At 38.8% G+C, this 25,151-nt stretch overlaps 1 protein-coding gene across 1 annotated transcript; it reads left to right on the top strand.

Annotated features, from left to right (window-relative positions):
* Window positions 1–1,281: 1,281 nt before the first annotated feature.
* LOC139722310 (arrestin domain-containing protein 1-like) lies at window positions 1,282–25,151 on the top strand. Its single transcript, XM_071633618.1, has 7 exons — window positions 1,282–1,408; window positions 13,465–13,581; window positions 19,040–19,263; window positions 21,353–21,535; window positions 22,052–22,246; window positions 23,723–23,864; window positions 24,469–25,151. The coding sequence occupies exons 1-7, from the start codon at window positions 1,282–1,284 to the stop codon at window positions 25,149–25,151; spliced, it is 1,671 nt and encodes a 556-aa protein (XP_071489719.1).

The raw sequence follows: 25,151 nt of genomic DNA on the forward strand, positions 1-25,151 counted from the left end.
AGCAGCAGCAGCAGCAGCAGCAACAACAACATCAATAGCATTATTTCTTTCGTGGACCACACAATTTCCACCTCTCATTCTACACAGAGGAAGAGTCTCTCCCTTACTAGTACACGGTAGGCCACTGGTTCCTGCCTTCTAGTGCCATCGACACCATGGGGAAACAAAGCTATCAACGAGCAGCATCTCGCTTGGTTGGGTCTCTAGCTGCTATCATTGAGTGTTAAATACAGCGTGCTATTTCGGGGCTATTTCCTCAGCGACCGTATAATCATAAGTCACGTGAACAGAAAACACCGATGAGAATTATCATTCGGTGGGTCAAGCTGTCCTCAAGTTTAAGCTGTTTTATTCACGTATAACAAGAATGTATGATTACTGACATGATAAACTTATATACTCGTACATGACTGCGTATAATGACAGATATTTTTCAATTAATATAGTTCAAATGTCATCGTACTATCATAATTCTTTAAGGGTATCGAACATACACACGACAAGGTTGAGCAGTGTAGCTTGTTCTGGTTGTCAGAATCAAAGACGGAGAATGGAGAGCGAGAGAGTGTTGATCAGGATGGGAAATAACAGTGACCTTTCAACTGAGAACGAATTAGATAATAAGTTATTACATTGTCAAGATATATAGAAAGATAGATAGATAGAAAGATAGATAGATAGATAGATAGATAGATAGAGCGAGAGAGAGAGAGATAAAGAGAGAGATGTATATCGGGGATGATAGTCACGTTGATGAACTTCCAAATATAAAGCTGTGGGGAAAAAGCGAGAGAAAAGGAGAGAGGGAGAGAGAGGATTGAGAAAAAGAGATGATAACCCCAAAAGACGCCAAGGTGTTATGGCGTCAAGCCCCCTACTCCTCCACCTGCCCTGGATGCCTGAAGTGGCCAAAGCACCGTCCACAACTCCAGCTAGGTGACAGTAACAAGAGCTTATTGAATTCCATTAAATAATTTCATGAATATACGCCGGTTTCATTTTCTCGTATCAATTCGCCTTGAAATTAGTAATACCTCCAGTCTCTTGGAAACCATGGCTAATAAAGCCTCGTTGGCTACACTGGTACCTGCATGTCGACTCTGTAATTTGGCGTTATGTTTGATTAGCATAAGCACTGTTCTGAGCACAGATTGTTTGACAAGGTAAGCGCGCATGCACGCTGTGGCGTCACCGTCCCGTCACACTTTGCCCCGCGGTGCTTCCAGACAACGTCGTTACTCCTAGAATGACCTCGACCGATGACTGACACTGACTCTAAACATGAGCAGCAAACTCCAAGTTTTCGACATCGTCTTCGAAGGGAACGACGCCAACGTATTCAAGCCTGGTGACCTGATCCAAGGATACGTGCTCATAGTGCTTTCATCAGAGAAAAGACATATCCGGGGTGAGTCTTTAAAGCGATGGTTATGTACTACAGGTAATGACTGTACGCTCTACGTCGCTCGGGTAAACAAAGAGGCTATGTACTCGAGCCTACTCCGGGAGGACAGCGGTGCAATTTTCACTTCCATCATGTAGACAGGAAGGTAGAGCTTGTCTCTGAGAAAATCGATTTGATTGCCTTTACAGCCATCTATTCAAGGCGTAGTTTCTTTTTCATTGTGTTCACACAAGTCATAAAAATATCAATACGATCTTCTTTTTTTTTTCAAATCATTTTGAAATGAATACAGATGGCTTAATCGGGATCGTTTTTGTTCGTTTCATTTTCCTTAGTTATCAAAATTGATGCTGCCATTGGTTTTATGATTTTAAAGTAACCTGGTCATGGTCATAAAACATGTGCTAAATTAGACGGTTGTCCTTCCTTGATTTAAAAACCTATAGAGCTTATAAGGCAATTCCAAAAGAACTTGTTGTCAGATCTTACTGTTAAGTTTTAGATACTAACGATGAAAAAGTAAGTGTAAAAACGTGTATCGAGTTTTGATTTTTGTATGATTTGTGGGCTTATAACATAATATCTAATCTATCATGAATATTTTTGTAATCTATTTTCGATCAACATACATGTTATTCAAAATTCAATATAGTGCTTGATGAGATAGATAATACCATGTGGTATTTTGATAAAACACTGACTGAAGTGATAGAACGCTTTAAGTACATGGCCAAACATGATGATATCAGAATAGGAGATGTAAAGACGATATCGAAAATGTTTCATCAGGGCCTTAAACAACGTAGACTGATTTTACCTACAAACTACTGTATCAGCATAATCACAAATATAGTTTGCACTGTGTATATATTTTGGTGCCCTTATAACGTATAGGTATTTTGCTCCATTTGCAACGGTGTTTTAAATTGTGTCATATTTTGTAGTATTTCGTTCATAGCGTAATTCTTTACGTATTGAGGGTCCCATAATATATAGGAAACCATTTTGTTTTGTTTGAATGGGCTACTCTCTTAACTTCGCAAATAATCATAATTTGCGGTAACGAGAGAAAATATTGTTTAACTGAACTCTAAATTTCATATTGTCGTGGAGATGGGGGTTAATCTCATATCAATGCTAAAACGTAATAAAGCTATCACATTTTTGTAATCTATGTCAAAACTTTTTGAAAGTGCATGTGTTCTTCTGTCGTATGAACATTCAATCAGTGCAAAGAAACCCCCTCAATAAACAACACATTTTCATTACTCGGTGTTTTGGGCTTCTTTTTTTTTTACAAGATGAAAGTCCTTGGGACATTTATTACGTGGTCTAGTCCTGATGCAAACGTGACGGAGGATACGAGGTCTCTAAATGTTAACAAACGCCTTAAAATTGGCAACTTCGGTCAGTTTTACTACTCTGCTCTTTTGTGGGATGCTAGGTCTTGTGATGCCAGATGAAATGAATAGCCATTAGGTGCAAAATGCGATCTTTTTGACAATTAAGTAAGAGAAGGTGTTATCAATATACACCCGGTTCTAAAAAAAACCAAAAAACCGGTGCTTTGCTGTGGTCTGTAGTTTTAGAAGAATAGTGAGAAGACGTAGAAGGCAAGACAAACGCATGATTTTCCAATGCCACGCCACACATGGTTTAGTGTTCGCCAAAAAGAGAAAGTCTTTATTCGTTCATTGTTGTTTTGTCTTCTCTCTTACAGGAGTTGTCTTACTCTTCAGCGTCACACTGTCGTTGTAACGACATTGAAATATTGAAAACAGATCACTATCTTGGTTTACCACGTTAGGCACTCAAGCTACGAAAATTAAACATGGAATTATGCATTTCATGTGCATGTGCCATGTTGACTACAGTATGTGGTTCTTCGGGTAGATGATGTAACATGCCAAGTTATTGCTCAGGAATCTTAATCTTTGTCATATTTTAATTCAAGAAATGGTACTTTTGGGATGAGATGGACAGAGCTAAGGCCAATATTGAGCGACTTTCTTTCATTTGTTTACACTTTGACAATAATGTGCGGACTGCGTTCAGACTCTTACGATATACTGTTCCACTGATATGCGTGTATTTTCTCATTAGTGACAATATCAAATTCGACATGCTATTCTCTTTCTTTCTTTTTTTGAGTAAAGGCTATTTGTACTTTTACTTCAACATGGTATATGCTGAAATATTCCGAATTGTCTCTTTCAATACATTCTCTAAACTTGACTTGCCTTCTTCACTAATACCTGCCAAATACATAAAGTGAAATCAAATCCTTGTGTATAGGCCCAAGGACACAGAGGTATGCGGTACTAGTATTCTACTGGTCTAGCGCATTGTTGCTGTTGGGGAAATATCGCTTGCTCAGGCATAGTCGCGCGGACAGCACTCACGCATGAATCTCCCTCTTATTCTCACTCTACACTCACACTCAAAATTAAATCCATAATGGTATGAATATATGTTTGCGTATGTGAGCACTCAAAGAACAGCGACATTTTTGCTCTTTGAAAAGTGAAAGGTACTAGTATGAAGCACTGATCAATACTTTTACTGTGAGTGTACAAAGCAGAATGGATGATTTACGAATAGCTTCTGCGCTTAGAAACACCAGTATAAATCGCCATATAAATGCAATTATTATTATCATTATCATTGTTATTATTATTATTATTATTATTATTATTATTATTATTATTATCATTACAAACGGCAAGAGCCAAAAACAGTTCAGAAAAAATGAAATGTTATGCTTTAACAGTTCAACGCAATGGTGACTGTTAGCACGAATTAAACTGCTAGCAAAATAATGAAAAGGTAATAAGAGAGTGAGGCATTGGTACTTGGCATAGTCAGCGGAATAAACAAAGTTGAGCTGTCCTTTCTTTCGTCGCAAATACCACCGGTGCTGACCTGCCATGGTTAACTCTGGACTCTCACTTAGCCACCTACTCTTCCTCAGCGATGCCTCGTAGCTGCAGGCTTCGTTCGACCCTGCTTATTCATTTTTTCTCTCCCTTTCTTCTGCAAATATAGGACATAATTTCCGTTTGGATGGAAACCGTTAGTTGATTAAATTTCGCTCTTCGGTAGTCGCAGTCCCACGCGCTGTCAGAGTTGGCGCAGGAATTACTGCCATTGAAAGATGAATCTAATTTTGTGCGAGGAGCTCAGCGAGTGACGCCGTAGCTGCTCCGTTGTGTAATTACACAACGTGCCGAAAAAGCCATCCTTGAAAATAGGTAATTTCTTCCGCTTGGTACGAATCATCTAAGTCATCATGTAGGGGACCTAACGTCATTTCGTTTGCAACTCGTTTACCTTATTATAATACGGTTTGCGAAAACAAGAACAAAGTTTACCCGAAAGATTTCAGGATGCGCGCATACGTATCACGACTACGCATCCAGGTAATACGGGTAGTAATGTGTAACCGTACCCAGGTTTGTCATGCCAGGTGGCAAAATGCACAATCGTGGCTTAAAAATGCACTTATCAATTAGCCGTGTCATTCGGCCTGGGAGCTGCTCTGTACAGTGTTAAACACTCTACTGCCTTATAGCACACTTGTGAACGACAAGACTCTCTTAAGTAATGTATACAAGTCCAATCCAGAAGAGGTAAACAAACATGCATTCGAGCTCAGACCAACTTTAACGGATACACTAACTTGTAGTTGGAAATTTTCACAGCATCTGATGAGGTACTTTTACGAATGTCAACACATTAAAGTGACGAACGGCATTGCACCAACGATAAATCTGTAAACTATTTGGCACTGACGGATTATGAGTATGAATTTCACCTGGAGGAAACTGAACTGTTATGATGGCTCAAACCACGAATGAGATATAGGCTACAGTCAAACTCCGACAGCCCCTATCTAGACTCGAAAGTCTTTAGGTTTCTTGTATAATTAATTGGCTCCTATTCGCACTCCTTAATTAATAATGAACTATAGTCACTGCAGAGATATAATGTTATGCAAATCACGTTGCAACAGATCCTCCTTCTTCAACGATGTAATTCTTGCTGAAAAAAAAAAAATGATCTCGCCATCACAATCAGGTGAAGATATGAGTGCACAAATTGGATGCAGAATGGAGGAATGAAAAAAAAGGAACAAATGGAACAAATGTAATAAAATTTTTTAAACAAGATCGACTGACTAAATAAAAGCCATAGATTGTCATACTGCTAGACACCTCGGGGGAGGGTCTTTTTGCATAAAAGATAAACACTGTCAACTACCCAACAAACGTCTTTATCTTTCCACTTCATGGATTGATGGTCCGCCCAGTGTAAACTGTGAGAATCGCCCATCTGTCGATCAGGGTAATCTACTCTGTATGCGAACATGTTGAAGGCACGTTACTCGTTGCCAAGAAGAGAAAAGAGAACCAAGAAAGACAGGTAGGTGATAGGGAGTGAGGGGCTTGCGCTGTGAAGGGAAAAGTAGCCAGCTTTAACAAAGATTCAAGGAATAGTGAGATATAAGACGTAACGAGGAGACAATATAGAAAATGAGAATAAATGCATGGAATTAAACAAAGACATTTCATCGAAGACACGGAATACAGGAATCTGAAATTTGTAGGGATGATGATTTGCATAGTATGAAAGATTTTTACCACACATTTCGTCCTTAAAAACAATACCGGTGACATGCATGATGTATACCGAGTAAATGAATTGTTATATTGTACTCTAGAAATTCACTCTACCGTCAATATTGGCAACGATAGCGCGAAAAATGTCAATTGTATGTCAGCAGTGTTCCGTGCAGCAATGTTAAAAGGAGTGAATTTACAGTATATATGACACGTTTTATGACGAGTCTACTGGGATCATCATTATATGGATTCAACAATCTTGAAGCAGGGCTATCTGAAGCACAGTCAGCATGTCAAGTCTTAATGAGGACCTCCATTAATTCTTCCCAGACCATCTGGTTGAAAATAAGGATGGCTTATAATATTTATTTTTTGAATGATGATATCACTGATATTGAGAGCTTGATTGCTATTGTATTTGTATAAAAGTAAGTTTGAACTGGAATAAGAATAAATCATATTTCTCACTAAACATCTTTCCAAAGAGAAACTAATTTGTAAGCGAATCAATGGAATATAGACATTTCGTTTCATCGTGAATGTCAATGCCATGTCATCATTTGCTCGGGAAATCCTACTTGACACGCACCATTTATGAGAGTGAGTGAGAGATTATGTGTGTGTGTGTGTGGGGGGGGGGGGGGGGACAGGTAACCGCTGTATAGAGGCAGAGACTAATGTATATCAGCAACAATGCATAATACACATGAATAATACATGTCACTATTTGTAAATACCTGTGTCTAGGATTAGGAAAGCCCCTAGAGCCATGGCTCAATGTAACATCATTCAGTAAGTAGGTCAAACTGGTTGCAAACCTCTGTTCTTTAATGCCTTTGCTCCCTATCTAACTACATCTCACAGTATTTAAGCTAAAAACTAATTAATGAAGACTATTTCTTGCCAAGTTCCCAAACAGTTGAATAGTTATATGTTGCTATGTCGCATATTATGTTGTTTTCGGTGCACAAATTTTCTCATTCCCAATCCTGTTTACCTGTGATTTCATAAATATAATCGTTACGCACAGTCTGTTGCGTGTGTGTGTGTGTGTGTGTGTGCGTGTATGTGTGTGTGTGTGTGTGTGTGTGTGTGTGTGTGTGTGTGTCTTCAGAGTAATTTTGTTCATAAAATACTGAAGTATTAAACAGCATCATCATTATATCATCATAACTTTGCCTGGCAATAATACATACACAAAATAAACGCTAATGATACGAAAATCAGATCACGGAGGTGGGCAGATTTCAAGGAATATTTCATTTACCCCGTTGTGGGTCCACCATGTTATTGGGTTAAATTTAGAATTACATTAGCCAAAGAGTAAATCAAAAGAGCACCGACCCCCTCGATTCTCTCTCTTCCATGTCACGTTTTATTATCATTTTTTCTAACATCATCAGTTTTCCATGTCGTCAGCTACAAAATCTTCACGCATGCTCAAGGCGGCGTTCGGCTCACGCCCATGGTTTCAGCGGACCCGTGGCATCGATCTAGTGCCCGTTCACACTTTACAATAATATAAAACACATGTGATGTCTCCAAGTGCCCTTCGTTTGATACTTATTGACACTTTTATTACTTTTACTTCACCTAACCACTGATGGTGATTTTGAATGATTATCCTCTATGTTACAATAACATATTCAAGATAACTACATTCAGTCCATTGTGTGTAACGTGGCAACGTGAGAATTACCCCTTTCCTTAATTTCATTTCTTCATCTAGAACTGCAAATGTACAGTCGATTCACAAATTGGATCTGAGTGCCATCCAGCGATTGGGCCATTTCATTCTGGAAATTTGAAAGCTAGCTCACATTGAATTATATAAATCAATCTCTATAAATTTCTCTCTCGAAGAACGGCGAAAAATGTACCACAAATTTACCAAAGTAGCAATACGGGTCGGCTGCTCTCTGCTCTGCTTTTTATCAGCAAAACCCTCGACGTAACCAAATTGCAAGGATTGTAATAAGATGATCCAACAGGATGCTTGGTCGCTTCTCTGAAATCGGTGCATCACGTTTCTCGAATAAGATTGGGACTACACAAAAAGAGACACGCAGACGCAGACACACTCACGTGCATATATCATACACATACACATCCATGTATAGGGCCTACTCAAATCAGTGCCTGCATATACTAGTAAATTCTTGCACAATGCCAGTACTTAAACCTTACTGACAGTGCTCTTTTCCCTTCTCTTTGCTGCCAATTCCTCCTGTCATCAAATCGATTTGCGTCATGACCGTGATTTTGTCGTTTTGTCATTTATGCTGTATACTTTTTGTTTTATCTTTTAGAATAATGAACACGATTTCACGGAAGACCAGGCTAAAAGACAAAAGTAAAGCGTCAAGGACATTGTAATAGATGAGAGTAAAAAATAGAGGCAAAATGACAAGATTGCATTGATGGAAGAACATGCCATTTATCACGATTAAATTTTCGTTGCTCTGTGAAATACATGCAGCATTGATGACGCGCTTAAAATAAATAATGTACGCTGACCTTGCGACGAAGGGTATTAAAGGGACAGACGAAATACATACACGTTCAATGTTAACTAAACGTATAGATCAAAACGTTAGCATGAAGGGGTCCAGACCAGTGTGTGGCAGGGCTACACCAATCCAATAACCCTGCGTCAATTTGCACGTCGCCATTTAACCCGATAAGCGACGGAGACTTGCGATGTATTTAAGGGGTAAAAAGTGCCCTCGTCTTTTAGCTACCTGCTTGAGGAAAAAGGATAAGAAGAAGAGAATGAAGACATACGTACAGTTGTTGAGATGGAGGGGCGTTTACTTTTCGTGCTTATCATATTATCGATATTTCTTCAGCTAAGGTACCCTGCGAAAGGAGAAAGTTAATTTTCCCGCCTCCTGAACAGGACAAATACTGGAGGGGCGCACCCTTGACAAGTGACGTGCAAACACGTAATCAGCTTGCCATGTTTGCCACGAGATCCGAGTACGTCCATTAGTACGTGATTGCCTCATTTTCATGCAATGACTTCCCCCCTGATTTGTCAGATAGCTACCGACTTCAAAAACCTCCATTCTCTGATGTTTGTTTGTAATCTACAGTTACGTTAACTTAGTATGATTATACTTGCTTTAGCAAAGACGCATTTCCCACGGACGAAAATACTTGCGGACGTGAAAAAAATGTATATCAGCTACCATAACTTGCTTTTCGTATAGAAAACGCTAATGCACTGTCGTGGCAATAAAATTATGTATGGAGAAGACGCGTGCAAGTTGTGTCTCACCGCGCAGAACAACTTCTATAATTCCAAAATTTAATGGTTAACTATTGAAGGCAAGCCTTAACACTTATACACGTTATACTGCTAATGGCTATTGTTTAAGTGTTGACCAAGCAAAGGCGGTGCAAATTTCAACAGATTATCCTTGTTTGTGTGTTTTTCGCTTTTGTTTTGTTTGTTTGTTTGTGTGTATTTTCGTTTTTTATTTGCTCTATCCATCATTCTGTAGAAGTATTGACTGTACACTGTATTAATCTTTTGATGCGGTATCGTATATAGGGAACACGTGCTATAATGTATTTAAAGATATACAAACATCGTACAATAATGAACTATATCCAGACATAGCTTTGCTTTTCATTGATCTTATTTTTCATGTCATAAAACGGTATAGTCAGATTGGAAAGATGGTGTGACGTTGATGAAACTAGGGAAGATTTTGGACATTGCGTTCCTCGAGAGAATATTATAGTTTAGCCATCTATAGGGAATATTATGAAAACATATGACCCTTGGGTAAGTAAAATTTATATGTTTGATCTTGAGAATTATTTACGTCCTTGTATTCTAAGCATGCCGGGTAGTGCATTTTTAAGTTGGCTAACTCGCCAGCGATCATGGGGAGGGGGAGGGGGTACCGAAAAAGATGGGCCCAAAAGAGTCTGTTTTTTAGACATGCTGCGTTGTCGATGATTTTCCTACGAAAGGGGAGAGGGTTTTTATCGCCATTTAGTGGTCCTATTTCACAAAATATGCTTTTGACATTAATCTTAACTGACACTGACTGAATTACTTATTATCTTTCAGAAAAGTGTTATTTTTTTTTTGTTATTTTCCAACTAGTGTATATAAGATGCATTTATTTAAAACGCCATTTAGGGTATTGCACAGGGTACCTTGACGAAATACGCCATTTAGGATACGTGACGACCCGAGCCCAAGAACTTAAGAAATGGACCTAGATGGAATGGTATATTACAGCACATCAAATTTGCACTGGTAAATGGCGCCACACCTGTAAAGCACACCCTAAATGGCGTCTGTGACGCCAGTTATATCACGCCATTTAGGAACAATTTCTGAAGTGTTTGGAAGCAGGTGCACATGGGCAGATGGGTAGTACATTAAATTGTCTGAGAGTGACCACCCTCCCGGCATCTGTACCATTTCAATATCATTGACTCACAAATAGTATGCACTAACCAAACCACACCGGTGTTTAACCATATCACATTTGGTAACGGCATTCTTGTAAGGTTGAGAGAATGTTTAGATATGTTTGGTCGTATGTATCGGAGCTCACAATTTTGTCAATGTGAGTCCCGACGTGAATTTACACACAGTCATGGTGGTGATAAAAGCGATCCTTGCGAGCTATTAACAGCACTTGACAGAGAAAGAACCTCGATGTAGTAGATGTCAGAAGTGCTGAATGTCTCCCAGCGACAAGCATCGGTACTGACCAACAAATCATGGTGTAGAGAAGTCGAAACAGCAGTTAAATATTTAAAGAAGGAGTAGTCAGCGGGAGTGAATAACATTTCGACCGTGCTGGTCCAATCTAGAGGAGATATTGAAAGACGTGATAAAACAAGGTCGAGCAGATATGAGAGTAGCCCAAACTTTGGACACAGTCATTTCTAATGACACTGCCTAAGAAAGAAAGGCAACCTGCAACACTACAAGAATTACGTCACAATGAATTAGCTTGATTTGCCGCTCAAGCAAAGTAACATCGATAATTTTGCTTTACCGCCAGAAGCCGAAAGCAAAGTTAGTAGTGGCTGCAGGATTCAGAGCTGGTGTGCACAGCACCACAGAACAAATTTTTAACCTCGGGATAATGTGCCAGCAATACATCCAACATTAAAAAGACCTCTACCATGTCTTTGAGGACTATAACAAAGCCTTTGACAGGGTCTGACATGCAGCCCTATGGGCCCCCGTTAGGTTCTGCTCAACAAACACGCCGACCTGGGCCCTGTTTCATAAAGCTGTTCGTAAAGTTACGAACAACTTACGAGCGACTGGTTATCAGTTCTGATGTGCTATACTTATCAGAATTTCCATAATTCAGCACAAGAACTGATCACCAGTCGCTCGTAAGTCACACGTAACTTTACGAGCAGCTTGATGAAACACCCCCCCCCCCCCCGATTAGAATCATTAAGCAACGGTATGACAAGGCTTCTATTACAGTCTTCTACAACGGCAGTATGGGAGGTTTGTTTATGACGACAGATGGTGTCGGACAAGCCTATACCTGCTTTCATCCACTTTTAACATCTTCCTTGAGAAGCTCATGAAGGATACAATTCAGAATCATGAAGGAATTGTCAATATTGAAGGCAGAAAATTAACAAATCTACTCTTTGTTGACGACTTTGACTGTCTCGCTGGGGAATAGGAGGAGTTAAGAAGTCGGTAGAAGGCCTGGATAAGACTTCGACTGCCCATTATGTTGTGGAGATCACTACCCAAAAACGAAGGTAATGACTAATACCGAAGGTATTAATATGAGCATAAAGGCTGGCAAAGCAGAACTTGAAAACTTGAAAACCCTCAAATGCATTGGGCTATTTTTTCAGACGATTACATTTGCAAATTTCTCGGTATAGATCGAATTACAAATGAAAAAGTGAAGAACCGAGTCCAACAAGCCATCGGGCCTTTGAAGATCTGACTAATGTGAAAACATCCTAAACATAAATGGTATGGACATACATTGAGAACATGGTGACTTGTCAATACAACCTTGGAAGGCACAGTGAGTGGAACGAGAACGAGAGGAAGATCAAAGAAGAGCTGAGAAGATAATACCCGAGCCTGGACAGGCCTGAGGCCCGCTGGGAGAGGGTATTGAGAGAGGCCGTGGATAGACAGGGATGAAAGAACGGTCTTCTGTGGCGCCACAGCCGTCTCCTCGACTTCGGGATATTATGTAAGATGTAAAGAAGATGTAAGAAGTTAGTTTAGTCAGCATTTCAGGAAACGGGTCCAGGAGTTCATGAGTTCGTTGAGTAAGCCCAGAGCGTGTGTGCTGCTCATTCTCCTTGGACATACCCTGGTACTCGTATAAAATGAGTTTAAATGATGTGTTGGTTACCACACACATTTGATGACTCGTGCATGCGTTATAGTACAAGCGACACGCAATGTCTGCTGGAATAACAGTTCTGTGGAAACAGTTATTGGCGAATGATCAGTTTTGCATATGTAGGGGAAAAGAGTACTCCAGGAGAGTAATGCAGAGTTGAACCTTCTCATCACTGTTACTACTTATCCTTGTCACTTCTTCCTAACTCATCTCTTCCCTGGTCGCTTTTTTCTCATCTCTACCTCTGCCATTCTCGTCATGCACGCCATTCCGAATATCCATGGTAGTAAATTTCGCTCCACTTCTCATTAGCAGTTTACAACAATGCGTTTCCAGCTCTCACCGAGAAATTGGTCTCTCTCCTCATATTTTGCACTCGGATATCATGTTGAATTCCATACACATAGGAATGAGTAGTTCTGTAACACGTGTGATGTAGCTTTCCTCACAAAAATCATAATTATAGCATGCAAACGCGGACTCTAAAAACGTTGATCTGGTGAGGTACATGGAAAGTGATGACAGTTAGGGATGTCTGTTTACACTATGCTTGAGTCAGCAAAGAATAAATGGTATTCCTATACACTGCCCTGACATAAAAAAAACAAAAACAAAAACACGCAATCTTTTCAAAGAAGCGGTATAGTGCATGCATTTCACTCGGTGCTTGCTAACAATCAGACAGCTTTCAATACGGATAAAATGATGCCGATTTTTTTTTTGATTCACGATGAAAGCTGTTTTGTGACTGTTATCCTTAAAACTCATCATGAAGGGATGCTTTCGGAGTAACTTTTTGGTCAAAGTCTATTCGTGTTTAGGGTTTTATTTCGTTAGACATTCTTCTTTCAAATCACCTAAAAGTTGATAGAATTTCAAAAGAAAACAGCCGTCCAAACGAACAGCAACAGAATGTGTTTGTTTTCGCTTTTGGACATGATCTGAACCGGGTGAGTCAGGAAGGCAATAGGTGGTGCCTATAAAACAAACGTACTTATTGGACAGGGCCTAGGCAAACCATGGTAAGCTTTGAAGCATTACAATGTTTTCTTACTCCATGCAGGTATCCGGGTGAGGTTCAAGGGAAGAACGAAAACAGAATGGCGAAAGAACGAGAGCAAGGATGATTACTCTTGGAAGGAAGTCCTCTTCGATTACACACTGCTTGTCTTTGGTGAAGGTATGTTTTAGTCTAGCTTGCAGTAATGTCAATGAGGAGGTTTACATGTATGGCTTATCAATCGTCAATGCATGCCATAAGTATTTTCACTAACGTGATTATGTGTGCTTTTGTGTAAAGTATTTAAGATGCACGCACAATCATAAAAAGATATCAAGATTGAATATTACGTACTACCTTTAAGCCTATCCTGCAAAATTCCGTCTACCACCGACTCTTCTAAACTGTCAACATAAGACTTCTGGAATAGACTGTCCCACGTTGATATTCAAAACTATTAGTCAGTATTTGTTTTGCTCGTTTTTGGTCTGCTTGTTCGTGTTTTTTTAATGCTTCTTATTTGACGTCAGGCACGTCCGTCTGTCCAATCTACTTCTGCTGGCCTTAAATATAATCTGACGTGTCCCTGACAGTCACGCCACATGCCCGACATGCAAGAGGATTTGTTGTCTTGTCACATCACCTAAGGCAGTGTTGAGGCTCTTGACTCCATCTAAGCGTAGAGAACCTACCCCCTTTAAGTCAATCAAGCTAATTCACCGTCCCTGCCACTGATGATATTAGCACGATGCGAACCTGCGCAGTGCAGTGTTGGTAATACAGACACGGGCTCACAGTGTAAATGCCCAGTCAAGACTGGATACACGTATAGCAGGTGTATTGAACATGGGCTTTGCTGGCACAATGTATGAACAGTTGCATTATTACAGTGGAACAATGAACCAATTATCCTACCTGCTGTGGTACAGAACTTACCGCTTCTATTTCCATCTTAGCTGTATGTCTGTCTGTCATAAAAATGACATGATTTATAACATATAAATATATATATATATATATATATATATATATATATATATATATATATATACATACACAGTACATGGTTTCAATTTGTATGCAGTAACTATGAAGGATATCTCTCCACCATAATAAAAAAAACACACCCTGAGAGAGGCTCCTCTAGAAATTACGGACTGCCTAAGGTGACTGCACAGTAATTTCTGAGTGACGCAGATCCAAAGACAACAATACCGTCAGTCACAGAATACAATCCATCATTCAACAGAAGCTAAACGCAGGGTATAATATCTTATTTCATATTCCTTATCTAACAATGTATCTGTCTACATAAAAAAGCAACACACAGATACAAGTTGATACTTGGCAGTAGATTGATTGACAAGTCGTGTCACATCCTATATCAGAGAGTGATCATGATATTTTGATTTAGTAGTACACTAAAGATGATAACTGTGATAATGATGATAATTATGTTGTCAATTAATGATATCTGTCACACCAGTTCCATGAACCTAACAGAAAGAGATTGATAGAATTGCAGATAGATAAATGAATGAATGGATGACAGAATTATAAGTGATAAATAACGAAAAATGAATTGATTATTAAATTGATAGACTTAAGCATGACTTTGTATTAGTAGATACACAAACAAATGTAAGGAGAAAACCTGAACAGCTTGAAGTGGCCAAGGTGCAGCAATGCTCAAAATGGACGTGAAATCGTGTGAAAGATGGTGCGAGCAGACGACGACACGTCGTACAGGCGAAGATTATGAGCTGCTGGAGTAGCTGTAGGATAAACAATTAGCAGTAGGTACAGAGAGAAGATAAACAGTGTACATCGTAAATGCATGACGACATTTTGAAAATATTTAGTACAGAGGAAGAGGTGCTTTGGGTATACTGCTGGAGAGACGGGTGACGTGCATTGACATGAAGCATAACGGTTATTCTAAGCAATCATCACATTGCATTTTTTTTCACTACCGAACAATTCGAAGGGCGGTGAACTGGATTCATAAAATCTATGACCTATATATCCTGCCTTGCTTTTTAATGGACACCATATTTAATTCGAGTATTAGGGGCTATAAAGATTTCCTCTTCTGGCTTCTTACGGTACTGAACCAATTGAATTGCAATCGAAACAGTTGGCGATGCACGAAGGAATTTTGTTATCATGGTGTGATATTTATAAAAGAAAACCAAACAAACAGCCCAGTCAAGTATTTCAAACAGGAATGGTATCTCATTGTTCCGTTCATAATGTTTCCATCTTAATCATAAACACTGGTCGTCAATTTAGTTACCAACTTCAAAATATGGATACACGTATACTGCGCGGACTTGGTAGGAATTTTGAAGTCTTTTCAATGTTGCTTTCCTCATGTATGTTCTGCAGCACATTCTCTGAGTGGTATTCTACAAAAAGAGAGAATAACCTATTCATACACTCAGCAAAAAAAGAAAGTCAACACTTTTTCCATTATATGTTTTTCATAGAAGATTTTGGTAAAAATCTTTGTGTCATATACCGTATTAAAGATTATTTAATCGGCTATCAACCCAGTAGATTAGTACAAAGGGAAAATTTACACATGAGTGAACACATTCATTTTTGTCCCGAAGGCACAAAAGTAAAAATTGCAGAAATTGACATTTGGTCATTCATTTGCAAATGCCCTTCACAGTAGCCTTGATAACAAAAGATTAGTTTAAGACATTGAGAGACATGAATGAATAGCAAAACTAAGTTTTTGTTTCCTTGTATCTCTTTATATCCTCAAACAAAAACAAAGTGGGAAACTAAAGGGGGAAAAAAGAGCTTTTTGTCAACTCAAATTTAAATGACATAGGGAGCAAGCCGCAAAGGTGATAAAATGAAAAGAATTTCTTTATTTTGTTCTTTTAATTTAGGAATTTAAGAATTCTTGAGACAAATTCAAGAACCAAATACCATTTTCAATTTTCTCCATTTGAAATAACATTTCAGATTTCTACCATTTTTGTTGATACTACCCCTTCTCTGTGATTTGAATTTGGATTTGACCAAAGAATCTTCATTTTCTCCATTATTTTTTGTTTTTGGCCTTTCTTTATCTTTGGGGGCTATAGAGACATTATAGAGGTCAATGGGTGGTTCTGTAAATCATTTTGTGGATCTGATCGTGTTAAATTTGTCTTTTGCGCTCATTGTTATATGGAAGAGCACATACGCATGAATGAGAACTTGTCCATTTTTGCAATTTTTACTTTTGTGCCTTGGAAGAGAAAAACGCTTGTGTTCACTCATGCGTAAAGTTTCCCTTTGTACTAACCTATCAGGGTGTTAGCCAATTAAATTATCTTTGATATGGTATATAAAACATAAATACTTAGCCGAATATTCTATTAGAAATATGAGCTTGAAAAAAGTGTCTACTTTCTTTTTTGCTGAGTGTACAACTCACAAAATTTGTCTGTACCCATGCAGAGGTTTTACATTTGAAATGTCACCACGTCATATCACTCAAAGGGTCCAAGAAATGTGGTGGGTGTTATGGCTCGATCCCAGTTTTGTTAAATAAATTGCATTCTAGACTTGCTAGGAGAAAAACCTTTCGAACGTGAGCAACAATGGCAATATTGATAGAGAGGATGTATAGCGATGTTGCCGTGCTTTCATTGTACACAGGGCACGTAGTAGTTAATGGCAGACGGTGGAAGCTAGTCGGAGCCTTGAGAGCTTCCATACCCACAGACCTGCTCTAGATGTAGGCGTGTCTTCGCATCAACGTTTACTCTCTTTGGCCATTAAACCTCAGCGGTAGTTTCAGAACAGAAACATTCTGCAATCAATATTCCTAAGTAACAATCAGCCGTGATCGCTGCTGATTGCGGGGCGATGGAAATGACATGAAAATTATCTTACTGTCGTCCCCCCCCCCATTCTTGTTAATGCCAATGGATCGGAGGGCGAATTTCTGCATTCATTTCAAAGGCATTATTTACCATTTGCGGATGAAACAAAAGCCCAGCATTAGTGCTTAAGAATATAGTTCTAAAATGTGAGTTAGGGATAGAAACCACCAATATAAAAATTTAAACCAGTATAATTGATGTTAAGTATTGTTAAATATAAAAAATGTGAACAACAGTAATGATAAAAATGTTTCTAGACTAAACCGTCTACAGTTACGGTTTAATGAGGAAAAAAGTGATGTCTCCTTTGTATCTTAGGCTCCATGGCAAAAATTCTATGTGGTAGTATGTTTTGTGATATAACTGACCTACACATTATTATGCATCAAAAGTGATACCTTGATCATTTTTAAAATCACTGCTCCCAAAGGTAAATAGGCCTTTAACAGACAATAAAGTACCTTGAATTTTTACTGGTAACAGTAGTGGGACCCAGGTGTGGAACCCATCTGAGTAGGAAATCGTACTCACTTCTGATTTTTTTATTTTTTTAATAGACTGGAGGTAAGTATGTGTTAGGGATTTCCCATGGATTCATCACACATGAATTACATGTTAATTTGAAAGTCATAAAATGATATTAGAAGGATGAATTACATCACATCCCAATAGCCAGTCAAAAATATTTCAGAGAAATATTCAATATCTTGGTTTTTATATACATAAATAAAATATCATATCTCATTGGCTCTCCTTTTGAAAAGGTTAATCTCTAATTGTTCAATCGCTTCAAGATCGAATTTTGATGTCCAAAAGATACCTACTGCAGTGTGAATGGATATAGACAACTTTTTCTAGGATCATTCATCCAGAAACTAGGATGACTGAACAATAATTGAGCAACACGTTGTATCCATACTCTGTAAGTGGACGGAACCTGTCAATAAAAGGTAGGCACGGATAGTTACGAGCAGAAATTTCCATAGCCATTGTTGTTGTTGTTTTTATTTCTGTCTTCAGACAAAAAATACGCACATTACAAGTTGCATATACATTGCATATACGAGCAGAAGAAACGGAGGATTGCCCGTTCAGTCACATTTACAAAATACGGTTGTTCTTCCACAGGGTCCCGAATTTACAATACAATACAAGAATAATACACTGTATACACAGAACATAAGAAAACATGTTGAGAAGACATAGCAGAGTCCCATGAACATTCTAAAATCACTATTATATGTTGGTGCAAAATAAAAAAATATCAAGTACAAAAAAGTCAAGTTCAAGAACCACAAACAAGTCCATACTTTCTGCGTTGTAAAAAAAAAATAATTCTTTACACTGCTGTGAATAATTCTTTTTCCTGCATTCTCTACATTTATCATTACCTATTCTATTCTGACATAGCAGTAACCAAGTATTTACTCATTATTTATCGAGCAATCCACGTCCCACAAGCTTTGCTTTTTAGTGGATCACTATTTTCCATAATCGAATTTATTTTCCGCACGCCCACGAAGTATATATGCATTGTTCCTCCTAATTCTTGTACATATATATATATATATATATATATATATATATATATATATGTTGTTATATAATTTATCTCGTATACTACATGAATCTTTTGCAAATGTTTGAACGATATTATTTCATGACATGTATACTTTGTACTATGTTTTGATTTTCGTTGATTGGAAATAAACTATGATATGAATTGAAGTATTCCCACTGTTATCTTCCAGACCCGGTCAGCGATCGCTCCTACATCCTGCCTGCAGGGAGGCATAAATTTCCCTTCAGATACCGACTGCCTCTAGGTTTGCCTCCAGAGATGTACTGTAAGTTCGCCAAGGTGACCTACGTGGTGAAGGCTATCATTGATCGGCCAATGAAGTACGATCATTCGTCCAAGAGATCCTTTAGGATTCGGCCTGTGGTCGATCTTAACCTCGTATCAGACGTCCTGGTAATTTTTGACACTTGACTCTTGCATGAATGTTAGATTAAACGTATTCAAGTCTCTTTCATAATTCATCATAATGTATAAGTTGTGTATAGTATTTAGGAAACAATTCTGCAACTTTCTCATTCTTTTGATTTTCGTATAATGTTACTAAGTCTTGCATTACAACGTATAGCGAAACGATTTCTTTGATGGTTTACGTTCGTTTGGTGTAATAAATCCTGGGAGAATGAAAGCTGAAGTGAGGAAAAGAAGAGACCAAACAAAACAAAATGCATACAATGTATTACCTTTTCCTCTGCCATTCTGTATACTGTTCTTCCATTTGTACCTAATTGCAATCGGTGAGTTTATCAGAAGACTTCTCCGACACGCTTTTATAACACAAAGAAAGTCAGACTTGTCTGATGGACATGCTTTGATAAATAATATCGTACCGAGGATGTCCATGATGATAACAAGATTGCAAAAATGATGGTAACACTCAGAAAATGACAACAGTAATTCTACTAAAGATTAAAATGAAGATAACAATGATGACAATAGTAATGATATCAATACTGCATCATGATAATAATAAATATATATGAAAATATGTAAATATGTATCAAATCCCTGAGAACTAAATTAATCTGTTTGCACTTTTATATTTATACTATTTATAACGTGAAATTATTTGTTAATGTTGCATAAATGACAATATATACTTAGCAAAGTGCAATGACATATTTGAAATGCATTGTACGTGTACCACTAATTCTTTCTAAAAAGAGTGCATCATATCCAACACAGTAATGGCACGCCGATATCCAAATAAATGCATCATTGTAAGGACTCGCCCGTATGGGTAACCATGTAAATGTCATCAAATTGGCGCATTTTTTTGAACTACGTGATATGAAATTTGGAGGCGAGGCAGATAGACATTTGGACATCCTTCACTCTCAGACGGTTGTCTGTCTGACATTTATTACTTTGCGATGAGATAGGGATGACAAAATTGTACCTGTCATATTCACTTTATGCTGTTATTGCAGCCATTAAAACCATCCTGACAACGCCATTGTGAGGCACAAGAGACCAATTTGGTTTAGCCTTGATATTCAAGCCGCAATGAATTCAATATCAAGCCTGGTGGTAAGCAAATTCATGTGACGGGCAATATTCTCTGTTAATGTGCGTTGCAGGTACTAGACGAAACATTAGGTTCCATTGCATGCTGTAATGCCGTGCATTCACCAAATTGTAATGTCATAAAAACGAAATATCGGATTTTATTGGGAAGAGGCAAACAATAGTATCAAACACATTTTGATGACGTAATAGTTAACAACATAATTTACTGTAATCAGTATGACCCCGCTTATACGCTTATGTTGGAAACTGATTCGCTTCTGCTTCGTCGCGTGAGATTAGCAATAATGCGCTTAGAAACATCAGTATAAAGTACCATATAAATGCAATTATTATTATTATTATTATTATTATTTTTATTATTATTATTATCGATATACTATAATTAATATTTGAGGGGTATTTGTAACCTCGTACATTGACGTGACAATGGGCCATGTGAATGAATGAATAAAGGTAGGACGAAAGCAAAACAGGCAAGATGTTTTTAGGCTTTTTTTCTTTTGCACTCTAAATATTTGACGGATTCACCCATCTGTTGATCTTATTTTACCCCCCCCCAAAAAAAAAAAAAAAGCAAAAGGAATGATCTAGTGTTGGAATGATATATAATGGACTTTGCATCATCTCCAGGTAGCAAGGGCTGATCAGAGTTGCATCAGTGTAGAGGTGACATGACTTCACACTCATTTTATCAAACTATACGCAATACATCAGCCTGTATTATGATAATCTATTTCTATCATTCGTCATGTCTACTAGTGTCTTGAAGACAGTAACACTTCGAAAATGAGTGATCTAAACACAATAAATCCATTCCACTGGTCATATCTGAACACCACAGAAATGCTCGCGAGGAATAAGGAACTGCAGTGTCATAATTGTTATAAACAAATTTCTTTAAGAATATTCACATTTTATGAAATAAACCCTGGAATATTTGATTTAATGACGCTAGCATCCAATCGGAGACCAGATGACAGCGAAGGAAGGATGTCTGTGTTGTGAGACGGGACCTGTCACTCTCGAGATATCGGTCGACAAGCGAGGTTACATCGTCGGGGAATCGATGTGGATATCGGGACGTGTTGATAACCAGAGCAACAACGATATATCGCTCATCACCTGCACACTTATTCAGGTTTGATTTAGACAGTTCTCGTGAATTTGAGGATTGATGCAAAAAGCAATCAAAATGAATTTTATATTCAGATTCTGCAAATACATAATGCTTTCAAGTATTTGATTTAATATAGAGAAGACTTTTCGAAAAAAAAGTCAGAATGTGTGTCTACGGTCTCTATTATGTAACTTTGCCCATTTCCTAAATTATAGATTTTCCCTTCCGATCTACTTATCTTCAGCAAGCTGCTGCTAACCGTTGGTTATTAGTCGATACGGATTACTTATTACTCACTCGTCGATTTAAATCTCAGGAAATCATTGTTAACTGAATACTATTATATTTGTGCAAATAGGCAAAATAATTCAGGCTATGGCTCTTTTCCAGATTGTGTCTACCGACACTGGTTTTAGGCTTGCACCATACCAATTCGTAAGTAACAATTTGTTTAAGTTAAGTGCTTATATGTGTCTTCGAAATGCAAGCTGGGTAATTAAAAATAGGACACACAATACCCATGTATCGATTTCACAGACGATCACGTTTTTTGCCAAATCTGGCTGGAGCACTGATGACCGTCGAATACGAGACTACGTGGCTGAGATCGAGCTGGAGGGGTGTGCATCGTACCAGAAGAAGGTCATCGAACCCACACCGTTCATGGTTCCGCCGATCGTTCCATGCGCTTTTGAGTCCTGCCCCAACATTTTCCTCGAGTACTCTCTAAAGGTGATCACTTTACTATGTAGTATTTACGACTTTCAATCTACTAACTTGATCTTGTAATGTGTATCTTATTGGGATTAGTTTATTGTTGAATTAGTGTTCTCCTTCATAGCTGATATTGCGATCCCCCTCCCCACCTAAAAAGTTCTATTTTTTTAACCAAACAACAACAACAACAACAACAACAACAACAACAACAACAACGACAACACGAATTCACACATGCCGTGGTCGCACCGGCAAAACTTCGTTAAGTTAAAGTTCTCGCCAAAATTTCACTCAAACTGAGGAAATTTCCCGAACCCCTGCAAATCCTCTTAAAGTTTGCGCAGTCTTCGAACGCTCGCAACTGAAACTTCGCGAAGTTTTGTCACGTGACCAGTCAACCACCTGTTTGCATGCGGGCGGTGCCTCCGAAGTGCGCGCTCATCGGGATGCACCTGTGCGCATTGTTACGTCACAGTCATTAGCTGTCAGACGGCGCGCGCTTTCTTTTTTGTTGCACATGCGCACCAGTTATTCTTTTTTTTTGTATTTATGTTTTATTAAAAAGATTATACAAAATCACACTATTTACAATAATTTTCATATACACAATCACTGAACATTGTAGAGTAATTTTTCGCACCAGTTATTCTAACTTCGAGAACTGAAACTTCAGAGTTGGCTGCCAGTGTGAACTGGCAAACTACGCGAAGAGTTCTCGAAGTTAAACTTCAAGAAGTTTTGCAGTATGCATAAAAAGTAACTATAACTATAGATTATTGCCCCTCCATCTGAACACTCGTTCTTTTGAATTGCTTCTTTAAAGGGGCATTCCAGACGATTTTCATAACTTCACATCATGTAGTACATAAATCAACAGCTCCATGTACAGATTTCTGGAATTTATTGTGGTCCTTGAGCAGAGAAACAATGCTCTGAAAAATTTTAAACAAATTACACTGAACAGTGCTGATGACATAGGAGCCTCACATATACCAGAAATGTAGCAGTGCAAATCCATTACAATACCACTTGTGTAGAATATATGCATGCCATCTTCTTTCGTTCTGCTTCCTTGAGCCCCAACTCATGCATTCTTACGGTGAGGCTGCCATGGCATCACTTTGTTCATTGCAATTTGTCGTAACTTGTAATTTTGAAATCATTCTTATTCCTCAACCCAATCACTATAAATTCTGAAACTCTGTACTCGGTATAACCAGGGAGGTGTTAGAAAAGGAGAGACAACTCTTCGTAATTCATGCAAACACATGTTTTGGTTCAAAGCGTTACAATGGGATGTCTAGCATTCCACTATACGCTTTGAATGTAAAAGTCTGAAAATCATCCGGAGGTCTCCTTTAAATACTATTTTAAGTTACTGGAGGAACCTAGCATCTGCACGATGCAGTATGTAGTATTATATTTGTAACAATTTGTAACAAGTTTAATTATTGATTGTGTTCCCGGGGCTTTGTCTTACCTACACTTTAGATCGCTGCCGTGGTGGGCTTTGAAACTCCAGTGTGCGTTCTCAAGCTACCGATATCTATTGGTACCATAGCTGTGCTGCACTCAAACCCTCCCCCAGCTGTGAACATGGCCGTGACCCATCAATCAGAAGTCAAACGCATGGGTATGTTAACTCGGTTGGCTATATATCTGCCTGTCCTGACTCTTGAGGTCATTTAGTCAGAAGACATCAAACGTTTGGGTTTAGGCATCGCATACCCACGCCTATGCCAGCACTCTTGACTAGTTACACATCCACGTTTCATTTGAATAAATTGCACCAAGCCTCCCTAAAGTGTTAGTTCTGTACGTTCAAGATCCTCAAGCATGTTATACTTTCTTCCGACAATAGACTACAAAAAAGGAAACAATTGTGATTATCTAATGTTTTAAATCCATTTTGTAACATGCTTGGTAGCTCTTTTGACACAGTATGTACGAGTAAGTAACATTAATAGAAGGTTTGAAGAATATTGGGTTTTAAACGGGGGTTTAAGTTCGCTGTTGTCGAAAACTTTGCGTGGCTCAATTGCAAAGAGAACAATAGTTGAACATGGATAATATCCCTGTCACCATATACGATTTATAACACGAAGAACCATAATAACGGAATTAGGAATGGGAATGTATTGGGAATGTTTTATACATGTATGATTATAAGATGTTCACTTTTTCGGTCGTCTCTCATTTCCACTTCTTCCGCCACGATGGATTACATCGAACTTTAGAACCACCACCTCCGTCCTACGATATAGCCATCTCCAGTTTTCGCGAAATGGAAAGTGGTCAAGAGCCTCCCGTTCCTCCGCGGCTATCCCTGCCTCGCTTGCCCTCTCTTCCAATTGTTACCAACTACACACCTGGTCACAGCATCAGCCTCCCAGTCTCAGCCAGCCCCCAGACGCCGTCTTCGAGGACGAAATTCGACGTTACGCCAGCCTTTGAGCAACAACTTAATCGCGAGAGGTATATTCTGCCGCCATCACCCTACGCCACGATATCCAGCGGATCGCTGCCAGCCGTGTCTGCCAGCATAAGCCCTCTGTCGCCTACTTCGCGATTAAGGTATGAGACAACGCCCTCGTCGACGAGGGTCAGTGATCGCTCCCTGCCCGTTGTGGCCAACTCCATGGCCACAAACTATTCGCCGACATCACATTCGCCCATGTCACCACTGAATGCAAAACCCAAACAGAACACTGCAGTGCAACCAGAGCTAAACAGTGAAAGAACATCACTTTTGGCAAATAGAATGACGTCAGGCGATTCGAGCACATACTACGACACGTCGCTTGGTTACGAGCAGCCTGCCATAGATCCATGGCGGTCGAGCAATAAGTTAATTCGTGAGATTCCTCAGGAACAGCGGATCAGCAGAACTAGCGGACGAATAGCCGAAGCATTCGTCTAG

This window comes from Diadema antillarum, unplaced genomic scaffold, assembly GCF_040938485.1.
Source record: "Diadema antillarum isolate AM-2024a unplaced genomic scaffold, OU_Dant_1.0 scf00000163, whole genome shotgun sequence".
Lineage (NCBI taxonomy): Eukaryota > Metazoa > Echinodermata > Echinoidea > Diadematoida > Diadematidae > Diadema > Diadema antillarum.

What these genes read in the sequence shown, in the direction of transcription:
- LOC139722310 (XM_071633618.1), top strand. Translation starts at nt 1,282, where the DNA reads ATGAGCAGCAAACTCCAAGTTTTCGACATCGTCTTCGAAGGGAACGAC. An exon ending in ACTGCTTGTCTTTGGTGAAG is followed by an intron (nt 13,582 to 19,039) that starts GTATGTTTTAGT and finishes GTTATCTTCCAG; the next exon opens with ACCCGGTCAGCGATCGCTCC. An exon ending in TCCTCGAGTACTCTCTAAAG is followed by an intron (nt 22,247 to 23,722) that starts GTGATCACTTTA and finishes CCTACACTTTAG; the next exon opens with ATCGCTGCCGTGGTGGGCTT.